This window comes from Scardinius erythrophthalmus (assembly GCF_964197995.2).
Source record: "Scardinius erythrophthalmus genome assembly, chromosome: 10".
Lineage (NCBI taxonomy): Eukaryota > Metazoa > Chordata > Actinopteri > Cypriniformes > Leuciscidae > Scardinius > Scardinius erythrophthalmus.
The window spans coordinates 17,733,220-17,746,147 of NC_138230.1; the positions used below are offsets into that span (position 1 = coordinate 17,733,220).

At 36.1% G+C, this 12,928-nt stretch overlaps 1 protein-coding gene across 4 annotated transcripts in view; it reads left to right on the top strand.

Annotated features, from left to right (window-relative positions):
* The first annotated feature begins 592 nt into the window (after positions 1 to 592).
* The window catches only part of dazl (deleted in azoospermia-like), a 66,782-nt gene continuing 54,446 nt past the window's right edge, over positions 593 to 12,928 (top strand). For 2 of the 4 annotated variants that reach the window (XM_081377319.1, XM_081377320.1), the window contains exons 1-2: positions 593 to 701; positions 1,274 to 1,390. In XM_081377319.1, the coding sequence (XP_081233445.1) occupies positions 687 to 701; positions 1,274 to 1,390 (132 nt within the window). In that variant the 5' untranslated portion in view covers positions 593 to 686. Of the gene's footprint in view, positions 1,142 to 1,273; positions 1,391 to 12,928 lie in introns of all 4 variants that reach the window. The other 2 variants (XM_081377317.1, XM_081377318.1) reach the window with 1 other exon arrangement.

The window sequence follows — 12,928 nt, forward strand, 5'->3', positions numbered from 1 at the left end:
CAATTGGGGCATATTAATAGCTTTTGTAAATGTGCCTTAGAAAAAAACGTGCCTTATGTCATATTTTAAGACATGTCAGTGCAAGTTGCTTTCAGTTGAAACAGCTCAAACATGCATTTTAGTCCAGGACTAGGTTTAGGCCTCGTCTACAAAGAGGCATATGACCTCAAATTCAGTCCAGACAGGCAGCTCTTAATTTTTAAACGCGACATCTAGCGGTTAGCTATCGCTATAACAACATTTCCTCCTCAATAATAATGAATTAACTAGCATTGCACCAAATTTTCCGTCAAATTCAGACAATATTATTACATTTTCTCATTTAAAAAAGGCCAATTTATTTTGCAATTGAAATGCTAAACAAAGTTTTGATAGGCTTTAAGTTTTTAAGGTCCGTGTACATTCCCAAACTTTTAGACCGTACCAAAATGGATTATATTTTAGATTCTATCAAATCTGCCACATTATTTTAGAAATAGAGTATGTAATTATTGAGATTTGACCGATTAATATATATATATATTAAATCAATGTTTGTTATTCCGTATTGACTTTAAAATTCGCCTTATTTGGTATGTTGCATTTTCCAATTAGGACTGAGAATGGGTGTGGCGCTCTAATGCGACTCCAGCCAGAAGCACAGACCCAACGAGCCACTCACTTCATTAACTTATTTTGTCATTTTAATGATTTTACATATGGTAAGTAACAAAAGTAGTAATAGTAATTGATCGTTTCATCTTTCAGCCACCATCTATAAAGTTCTATGTTGTTAATGTCGAGTTGTATTGCTGTAAAATAGATCGCGCGGTAAATTCGCCATCAAAGGAAATCAATTCAGACCGTCGTCCATTAAATTATGCTCATCTGCCAGGAGAGCGCAAATGTTCGGCTAATTAACTCATTTTAGCCTAAATGCCAAGATTGCTTAATGAAGAAACATGAAAACATCGTGCACGAGATCGACGCGGTTTCGGCCGCGTGTGGTCGAGCACTTTGAAACTTCTTCATCTAGCGTTTCGGTTGACTTTAAGGTTTATTTTTAGGTAATCGGTAACGAAACGTGTGGCCTTACTTCAATTCTAAGATGTATCAGGGCGTTAAGTTACCCCTGTGCCTTATATGTGGGCTGTATTCACAGGTAATGGTATTTTGAATCTCAAAAACTTTGTTATTGGTTGTTTTTGAGAGCTCATGTTGTACTTTTTACCTGTTCGTTCTATTGTTAATAATGTGTGTTGATGTAGTGCTGAAAATGTTGTAAAATCCACAGGATATCCAGAAGCACCGTCAGGGCTTTCCGTCCTCTCTGAAGCTGTCTAACGGCTACATTTTACCTGAGGGCAAGATGACGCCCAACACACTGTTCGTCGGCGGGATTGACATGAAGGTAATGGCGTTGATGATAAACTGAAACCGCTGTTCTTTTTGTGGCCTAATATGTTCAAACTGGTTCATTGCGGTTCTAAATTATATCTACAATTCGATAGTTTCTATCTAACGTTACTCCGCAAACTGATCCCTGTGGTGGACTTCGTTACTCAACTTAAGGAAATTTTTATCTGTATTTTAGCAGAGTACTTTTATTTTGGGAAACTTTTTCTTCACTACATTCCAAAGCATAATGAATTTAAATGATTATCATAATTGGATATCTTTGCAATAAACAGTAGGGCTGCACAATATTGGAACACATTTACATTGCTTTTTACTCCACTAACGTTACATTTTCTAAAAACGTTCCTTGTTGTTTCGAGCTGAAGAAATCGCCACCCATGAGCAAGAGCGGTGTCCGATTCATGAACGAGCTGATGATTCATTTATGATAACCGAATCTATGTTCGGAACGGCACACTGACTCACTGCTTACTGCCTAGGCCCTAGTACACAGCAGAGGTGGCTAGAGTATCCAAAAACTGTACTCGAGTAAAAGTACAAGTACTTGTAGAAATATTTACTCAAAGTAAAAGTAATAATCTTTGTAGTTAGTTACTTGAGTAAGAGTAAAAATGATCCAATAAAAAAAAAATGTTCAAGTAGCTAGTTACTAGTTACTTTGGATCTATGTAACGTTACCCTATAAAACAATACAATAACATGTTAATATTTAGATATTGAATTTAAATGATTATCATAATTGGATATCTTTGCAATAAACAGTAGGGCTGCACAATATTGGAACACATCTACATTGCAATATATTTTTTTCCACATATATATATATATATATATATATATATATATATATATATATATATATATATATATATATATATATTGCGATATAAAAAAACAATTTCACCAGATGACTTGAATAGCTCTTTTATAAGGGAGTGGATCTGCATAGAAAATAATAAATTATATAAGCATAGATAAATACAATAGAAGAAAGATACAGTTGAAATAACCAGTGCTTTGTTTTTCAGGTAAATCTAACAGTGTTCTGGTACAGAAATTGAATAATCAAAATGTCAAATTAGTCTTCACTGTATAAATTAAATGTAATTTAAATAATTACTTAAGCTTGTATTTTGATAAGCCGCATCTTTGACATTGTGGAAAATAGAATAACAGAAACAAAATGTATTTGCCTTTTACCCATTATTATCAATCTATCAATCTATTATCAATCCAATCTACTGCAAAATATAGGAGCTTGTTAACTCAAACGTGAGTTTTTACTGGGACGTCACGTTTATTGAAATGTGAGCTGCGCTAATTGTGCTAGCCTGCCTAACGTTACCTTGTTCTATTTAGCCTATTACAATTTATTTTATTCTATATAAGGAAATTTTATTTTAGTAGTGAAACACCACACTATGCCTGTAAAACATTGAAATAGCCTAAGTATTGGTAACCCAACAAAGATTTGTTGCAGAGCGGTAGGCTATACACTTTGAGAGGTATGTGGGACACGAGCAGGAAAGACTTTTCTAATATCTTCGTTTTCTCCTGATGTTCCAAGAAACTGACACTTGTTGTAAAAGGTCTGAAGAGTGAATTTTATCTTCTGCAGTGTCAAGACATTTAGGCTATGTTTGATTTTGTGCTGCCAGAGAAAGCAAAACTAAAAGTGTGTGAAATGCGCTATACAAATAAACTTGACGCACCTTACCATATTAACAAGCACAAACTGTATTAAATAGAATTTGATGTGCAAGCAAAAAGGTATCAGGCCTATTATATTCACATTTTTACTGTGGTAAAGTAGAAAAAAACCCACTGTAGGACAAATTAAAAGCGAACCAACTAGTAGTGGGAAGTTCGGATCATTTTACTGACTTGGATCTTTGTATCTCGTTCATCAAAATGAACGAATCTTTTTTTGAGTCATTTCGTTCATTTCAGCAGAATGTATTTAAAATGTTACATGTTAGCCAAATTCCCCAAACACATCGAATGTTGATCGTATTTAGAATAAGAAAAAAAATGCAATGCAAGGAAAAGCCCAAATTATGAGAAACAGAAACGATTGATTAATTTATCTTGGTCTTCAGGCTAGGGCTGTAACCATATGCGATATGAAACCGAAATCAGAGGCAGAAACCAGTGTGAGAAGGCAGAATCGCAACACACCCCTTCCGACTCCCAGAGTTATCCTTCCTGTCCAGATCCAATGCTACCACATCTTTAAATTACTATTGGGCAATTCCAACGTTATGGATGTGACATTTGCAGTCAAAACTTGAAATATAAAGTCTCAGAAAATGCATTTTATACCAATATATTGAAACGTCTGTTTATATCCATACTCCCGTAATAAAGGAGTCTAGATATTAGAAAAATATCAGTCTACACATGCGTTTTATATTTAATATGAGGGAAGTACACATGAACGTTAGGGCTGGGCGATATGTAAAAAATATTAATACCCATATAATCGCCTTTAAAAAAAAAAAAGTTGAGTTTGGCTGCACTTTATCAAATGATAGCCTGTGATTTAGTTAGTTTAATTTAATAGAGAAGTTAAAGGTTTTACTTTGGTTAGTTTGACCTTAAACGAGCATAAAACATTAGCTTTACTGTTATGTTAGTGTTGCTAATCATTTCCATACTGTTCTTATCGCATCTGTGTTTGAAACGAATTTCATTTTGCGAGGAGAAATGTTAAATACAACTGAACTGAACAGAGCACAATTTGGTGATTGTAAGAATGGTGAATGCATGTTGATGTTATAGCAAGGTGTCTTGCCTTTTCTTTTTCTTTTTTCATAAGGTCTGATGTTTCTTTCTTTTTTTTGGCGGTTTAATTTCCTAATTATTATGTGTAGCGCTGTTTTTAAACTTGTATTCAAACTATAATATATTTATTTGTCTAAAGTTAGGAATTAAAATTGAATAGTTTCGTTCGCATGAGCAAAAAAGTTTTTGTTTTAGAGTTCCAAGGTCACCTTAAGCCACTTACGAAATAAAAATGACTGCTTTACTATTTATTTAGAAACAGAAGTCATTAAATTATATATTTTTTGGTTTATTTTTTATCTAAAGCAAAGTATAATGCTCCCAATATAGCCTACTGTAAAGGAGCTACCAACAATGTAAACTCCGAACGCGTGCATGAAATATTCAAAGCAACACCGTTTCTTCATCCGTTTGCAGTATAACGACATTTTAATTTTCATGTTTCAAAAAGCATGTTTGTGCTTTTTGATTAGGCCTATTTATTATGTGCAACATTTAAATTAATATTCAGAAACGGGTAAAGTTACTTCTACCATTTGTATTTCTGATGAAGTTTTATTAGCCTGCAAAACAAAATAAAATAGGCTTAGGCTATTTGATTATATAATTTAAAAAAAAAAAAATTGATATCTCTGCTATTCTGAATTAACCGTAGTTTAATATTTTCGTCTGCAGAACAAATTTGTATAAAACGAGTAGCATACTAATACATTTTTTAAAAAAAATCATAAAGATCAAGAAATCTAGAATAAATGTTTAACAAAATTATGAAACTAAGGATAAATGATGTTTGACAGGGAACACATCTCAAGGTCCAGGGTCCCCGCGGGTCCTTAAAAAGTCTTAAAACGTCTTAAATAAAATATACGTTTTTTAAGGTCTTAAAATGTATTAAATTTCACTAATTTTTGAAGAGTGGCATTAAATTTCATCTGGCGGAGTTTCTCCTTTTGTCGGGAGAAACTACCGGTATTTTCCATTTCACCAGTGCACGTCCCTGTCTAAAGACAGTAAAAAGTAGCGTGTGCCTATAGCACAGGTATCACACACCATTTAGGGGGCAGTACGTGTTTTCCGTAGGCCTGTCATAGAAACAGACGAAGAAGTTTAGTGGCAGACGCGAGCTAAGATAGGGAAGTGCAAATTTAATGATAACTGGCTCAATGATGAGAAATATAGCGGCTGGTTACAAAAAAACGACGGTATACGAAATGCGGTGGGCTGCAAAGCCCTTGACGCGCATATGAAAGGGGAGAAGCACAAGCGCGACGGTCAGGCAACAACTGTCCCCATTCAGCTGTTTGCCTACATTGAGATTTTTTATCCAAAAAGTCAAGGATAGTCTATCTACATACGTGACTTTCACGTTTCCATGGTAATCAGTCACTCGTGCATCACGCCCAAATGCACGCAACCGCGTGGCCGCGCCGAATAATTTTCATAGAGGTCGCAATGAGTTCAAAACGGCAAAAAAACTCTTCACTCCTTATTCACAAAAGTCAAGCACTGCAAGTAAGTTGTCATCTATAATTCATGTAGTATTCGAATTGTGTTGCACAATGCGGATAACTCAGCCTATTTCTCTTGTTGAATAATTAACAAGTTTTGTTGTAAATTTAAAATATTCACTAACTGTTTTTATTCGTAATATCTTTTGAAGTAGTTTTAAAAGGTTTGCAATTGGAAAGTTTTAGTAAGACTCTGCTAGGCTATTAAGGAAATGTATTTTTGCCCAAAATAACAACTTTTATTTTAAGTAAATGTTATTTTTTAAATCAGCTTAATTCAGTGTGATTTTACCATATTATAATGCTTAACACTGATCATTTAAATAATTGTAATGCAATGATCAGATGCAGATATCTAAATCAGAGAATATATAACGTTAGGTTTGGGCGGTTGGCCGGTGGATTATTTATTTTTAACAGTGGATTCGAGTGACTCAAAGTGCACCAGATTAATGAATTTATCTTTAAAATGTACAAAATTTTCTTTTTATTAGCTTACTTTATTAACTAGTAAAATACATGATCAGGATTTTACCATAAGTATATGAAGTATAACTATACTTTTTTATAGCCTATAAAGTATACGGTATACTGAACATCTGCATTTCTTTTTTTCTGTTGTATTGCTTTAAAAATAAATAGCATTTTAAGCCAATTAAAGGTGCTGTATGTAGCTTTTCAACCAAAACGAATCATTTTTTTTATTGCCTGTGTGTGAAGGGGTTGTAATCTCACATTAAAATGATCCACTTTGCGGGTTTTGCTATTACCTCTGAAAGCAAGTATTCTTATTTTTATGTGAAGGTCCCGGGTCGGATTTACCGCCAGTGACGTCACCTGCATGCGCGCTCCCGAGCCTCTCGCCTCGTCTAGCCTACTGACTTTGCACTCAACAGCGACGACACTGCAACTTATGACATGGACTTATGACTTATGCAACTTATGACATGTCTGATAACACTAAGAAACGACCTGCGCCCAGCAAAACACAGACTCCAACACAAACTCCACATATTGATAAAAAACAACAAAAAACGTTTTTTCTGCTGAAGCTCGTATTAAAGGCCAGACGTGAATCGGATGAACTTCGGGTAAAAAACACGGATCAACATCGGCAGGACATTTGAATAATGGAGAAACCTTATCTACAAACCTAGAATGTACATTTCCTGAAGAAAATGTGAAGTAGTGCTTGCAGTGGGGCAATTCCACGCAAAACTGTCACATCCATAACGCCAACTCAATACCATGGCATTGAGTTGGCGTTATGGATGTGACAGTTTTGCGTGTAATTTCCCAGTGGCAAAATTTGGCACGGTTGATAGGATCCATACTTATCATGGTACGAGTATGGAGCATTAGTTCAACGTCAAGCTGATAAAAGTAGCCTATTATTTTAACGTTGGAGTGGGAGTTTACCTGTTTCCAGCATGTTGTGGGATGCTTTGTGTGTTACGTCCGGTTGCGTCTCAGTCTGGCCGGTTCCCACAGTGCTCGCTCATAAATTCGAGCACGCGTAAGAGCACGCGCTTGTAAACTTATTGGTTGCAATCTGAAACATCACAGCTAGAGGCCGCTAAAAACTACATACAGCACCTTTAAGGAAAAACCTGTCAACAAGCCTGAAAAAAGAATTGGTAGTTATTCTGTCCCCCTCACTTTTGAAATGATGGCTAGGCTACGGCCCTGAGGCTAACATTACAGCCGCGTTGGTGTCTTTGGGGCACCATTTTATATTCTCCCCAACTAATACACTGAAAGCTGAAATGCTGTGGGTTTTGCACACTCCTATGTGCAAAAACATTTAGTTGTGGCAGGGACAAAACCTCTTCTCTTACTCGATTTGGACTTGTTCAGTACATAAAAAGGGGACTTCTGTCAAGTGTGAATCAAGGCAGCTTCGTTGTCATGTTTGACGAAAGCATGAATTGGACCACCAAAGGCTATTAAGACTATTTGCACTGTTGCTCAAATACAAATGTGCTTTGTTAACCTGAACACCCTAGAGTGTCATTTTTATATATATTTTTTTTTTCCGTGGTAATCAGGGCTTGAATTTCGGTGCGGGATTGCGGGTATTGCGCATATTTTTTATCATTCCCGCAGGTCTCCCATTTATAATGCGGGAAATTCCCGCAAACATTGATTCACTTTAGCATGTAGGTTCAGGTTGTATTAGTAAATTAATCCACGCAGATGGAAAATCAAATCAGTCATTTTAAAACTGTCTGCGAGACGCAATTTCACAAACAGCGTGAGTGATTCAGCGGCGCTGCGTCTTCTATCTCGCGTCTCTCAAAATGGGTTGCACAATGCAATCGTTAAGCGCGCAGCAGGCGGCGGAAATACACTCTCGCGTTTCGGGAGTCGATCGGGCCAGCATTGCATCACGAGTAACTTAAGTTTACCATTTGCACGTCTTTTCAAGTCTCACCAGTTTAAACAGTCACGCGATTTTAAACTCTTCGGTACTTGCGCGCTGTCTGAGAGATGCTTTTTTCTCTGCACACATACATAGAGTAAAGCAGCCTCACAAACAGCTCGCGGGTAACAAAAGTTATTTTTCGTGGATTATAAATCGCTTTAACAGTCAAAAACATAAGAAAATGATGTCAATTTCGGTCTTGGAGAGTATCCTCTAATCTAAACACAGTCGGTTATGTCTTAAATAAGCATAAATCGCACGTGACCGTATAATGAAAACAGGATCCGTGCACTAGCTCTTAAAGGGACAGCAGCCATATGTGTCTGTCATTAATTTGTTTGTCAAAACAACAAAACATAGCTTTCATTTTAAGGAATCAGGATTAATAGCCTATGAATTTAATTTAGTCAGGACTAAAATACTACCCAGTGTTATTTTACATTTGATTAGGCTACTTTATTCAGTCTCTGTAGTATTTCTGAATAGCCTACTAGTTTTAGACCTAAGCAAAAACTTTTCTCTTTATTTCTCTTTATTGATATCTTTATTCTATTGTATTTATTTGTGCTACTTTTTTCAATTTAATTCAAAGATTGAAATCAAGCTTCCTTGAGTTGTGTAAATTCTTAAGAACAAAATGACCCCATTGTAAAAATGCAATGAGTAGGCTAAGCATACATTTAGGCGAGATAAATGTAATTAAAAAAAAAGTCTAAACTCCCCCCTCAAATTAAAAATTCCCCCCCATAAGAATCACCTAAGGGGGGATTTCCCCCCCATTTTCCAAAATGAAATTCAGGCCCTGGTAATGGTCTTAATTTTTATTCTTGAAGGTCTTAAAAAGGTCTTAAAAGTCATTAAATTTGTTGATCAAAAATGTGCAGATACCCTGAGGTCGCATACACAGACTATTGTTGCCGTTGGAGCGGTCAGCACCGAACAACAGGCAAATAAAATATTATGCCAATTAAAGTTACAAAAGTTCATTGAGTGATTTTCTTTTTCTTTTGTGCTTTGATCAACATTAATGGTGGCAGCGAGTATAGGCTGATAATGCACTGATTCAATAGACATAGGCCTATACTGTTTTTCTTTCTCAACCGTTTAAGACAAAACCAACTGTTTACGGGGATATTTGAACTTGGAAAAAAGGTGTAGGCCTACCTACGTCTTTCCGTGGTTGAAACCAAAATTCTTCTGATGTTTATTTGATGCTATCAATTAGAGGTCGACCGATAGTGGATTTTACCGATAACGATAGCTAGGTTGGGCCATACTTGCCGATAACCGATTAATGAACCGATAGTTTTTAAAATTGATACTGGATAAAAACAAATTGCACCTTGATCATTCATGTTAGTTTGATGGTTAACAAATGGTAAACAAATAAAAACCTTAATTTAAAAATGTATTAGTACATGTTAATTAACAAACAAACAATGAACAATCCTTATACAGCAGTTATTAACCATAGTTAATGTTACATATGGAATTTTATTGTAAGTGTTATCATTTCATATAAATCCAAACAGTCATGCTTAAAGATGGCCAACTTTAAATATCTACAACGCCAGAGCATTGAAATGACATAAATATTACATGTATAGTCTCACACTTTTGCTTCTATTTTATAAACACTTGATGATTATCTAATCAAAATAACAAAATACATATTAAAGTGATGATGAAAAAATAACCGAAATCGAATGCTTTTCTGATTTATGTTTCTGTCGGCTGACATATCAGTTTGCTATCTTACATCTCTAGCTTTAAATATGCAACTTCTCTGCATATTTAATGCATAAAAGTGACTAGCTGGATATAAACTAATGCAAATAGATGTTAACAATTGTGACATTAAACATTCGGTTCGGACTTAGTTTATTTTTGTCTGTGTTTTAACCACTTGAGGTACTGGTAATAATGTTAGCGTCCTCTCAGCCTCGAAGGCAAACAAACAAACTGTTGTGCTGTTCTTTCTCTACTAATGCAGCATTTAGTCAACAAATTAATCGCTTTAAAATGATATGAAAAATACCTTTTAGCTGTTGGTGGGTTAAACGCGCATCTGAGCGCTCTCCACGCAGCGTGTGCTCTCAGTGCAGCACGCAGAATCACGTGTGGAAATAAACAACACGAGGCATCAGCGATAGTTTTTATTACACCTCTAGAGGCCGCTCTTGTACTGCATGATGCCAGCAGAGCCTTCTCAGCTCTCTCTTACTGTGTAATGAATGACAGCGCGCACTTCTCAGCCGCTCCAGCAACAGACGCAACCAGGAAAAACTATCGGTATGTATTTTTGCCGATAACGATAGTTCCACCAATCAACTATCGGTGCCGATTAATCGGCAAAACCGATGAATCGGTCGACCTCTACTATCAATGAACTAGAAGGATAATTGTGAGATATAATTGTGTATGTGTCCATGCACTATATGAGAGGCGGCTCTTTGCGCGCTTTGTGAGTGCGCAGCTCAGAAAACAGCGCGCATGCAGACGTGTCCTCTTGCGCTTAAAGAATGCTATCAAGAAGAATCGATTTTCTATTCGTAATCCTACTAACTTGCCTATAAAAATAATTTCATTCATGTTATTGCATGTGAATAAATGTGTATAACTATAGGGCTATGTGAGAAATGCCATTTTTTTATATTGACGATTATCGTCTGGAAACAGACTGTTATAATCGACATCGCGATAATCGCGATACGATAATATCGTCATATCGCCCAGCCCTAATGGACGTGACACAAAAAAAGTTAACTTTTTGAACTTTTTTTTAACTGGATGAAGAAGGCTCTCCACAGAACATAAAATGTTACGGATGTGACCGCTCTGAAAGTGGCACTAAAAGACTGGTTTAAAACTTTCACAGAGACCTCAAACAGGCATTTAAAACACCAAATATTAAGGACTGGCATATCAAGCAAAATAATATTCGATGATTGTTCGATGCACATGCTCACCGGTAAGACTGTTCGCTGAAATCCCGCTCCGACATTAAATTTCTTTTTACTGTAGCCTAATAGGCCTACTTGAAGCCTAGTCATTAAAGAAAATGATTTAGTTTCATATTTGTTTAAATAAAAAAATTTATTTTCTAATTTCATCTGCTGTTTCATTATATGAAAAGTATATAAAAATAGCAGCCCTACTTCAACACCTTGTCTAATTTTTATTTTAAAAAAGCAACATAACGTGATGTGGGGTCAGTTTGGAGCGCAGCCTGTTGACAGTCAAACGCGAGTGTATAGTTCGCATCGCGTTATTTACTCGCTCTAGATTACTCGCGGGATGTTTTTCTTGTTTTTCGCGTCACTCGCGAATAAATATCCCGAGTGTCATCAACAACAACACAATTTCTTTCTGCCATAATTTTTCCGTCATGTCTGAAATAAATTATATTGCTGCTCTTTACTTGTTGTGGAAGTCCCAAATACGGAGGAAAGCCAAACGCCGACGTGTCTGGGTTCACAGCACCATCCAGAGGCGCACTCAACTCGGTGAACTTCACCGTCTTCACCCGAATTTTCCGCTCGAGTTGAAATTTTTCAACTTGCGCGGAAGACGCGATTGAGGCGATTATCGAGCTTTTCCCGGCGCGAATTCGCGTCTATGCATTGACTTTGTATGTAATCTACTCGCGCAAATAATTACATTTGCGTTTGGTGTGAACACGCCATTAGACCCGCGGCAGAAAACACCCTCTCCGATGGGACATATGTCCCGTGAATACACAGGTAACGTCTCGCCAGAGACGTGTGTGGTTGCGCGTCGACGCGCTCCTTGAGTTAATAAATATAAGCTATATAGTATTTTATTTTTAAACCATGCAGCAAAAAAAAAAAAAAAAAAAAAAACGTTTTAAACCGTTTAACTGATAGTATTAATCGGTCAATTTTTACTTTCGGTTAACGGTTAAACGGTCAATATGAGCATCCCTAGTAAGAGATCATTAATTTAGTTATTGTATACACATTCTCATATCCATATATTTTGTTTTATTGTCACAAGTAATAATCTCAGGGTTTACTGGGTTTTTACACGATTCTTTTTGTAGTGTGGTATTGGTGGTGGTGTACTAAAATAAACATTGTCACGTGTGTAGCTTTCTTCTCACCGTTGATTCCTGATGGTTAAGAAGAGAATTACTGTCGTTTATTACGCGTCGAGTATAAACTCCTCGTCCATTTGGGCAGGTGCGCGCAGTGTGCGGAGTCTCGCGCTACGGTGAAAGTATAAACAAGGCTTAAGTGGAAGAAAGGGGACAGAAGGACGTTAAATGCTTCAGGGGGTACGGCACTCTAAAAAATTGGAGAACCACTGAACTAAGGAAAAGGGATAGGCTGTGCAAATTTGTACAAGTGCTACTGCTAAAGAGTGCAGTGTCAATACACATCCTGTTTCCTTGATTCTAATTTCTCATAAGCTTAATTGAATTGGCCTAGAAAGAAAAATTATAATGACATTTTTAATAAAGACTACATATAAAATAGCTACCAAAATGAATGTCGGTAACTGAGGTTTGACTTAAAGTAATGACTAAAAGTTGACAAAAAATGCAATGACTTTTCATCAACTAAAACTAGACTAAAACTATGAAAGACAAAATGACTAAAATGTGACTAAGATCAATAAGCATTTTCGTCTGAAGACTAAGACTAAATCAATAATGGCCGCCAAAATTAACACTGACATTAATTCAGCACAACTGTCCAGGTTATCTTGCTGATAAAGGTACTTGCCATTCTTTCTTTTTTTATTCTTTTTTTTATGTGCAAACCTGAGTGAAAACATCCTATATTTCGTC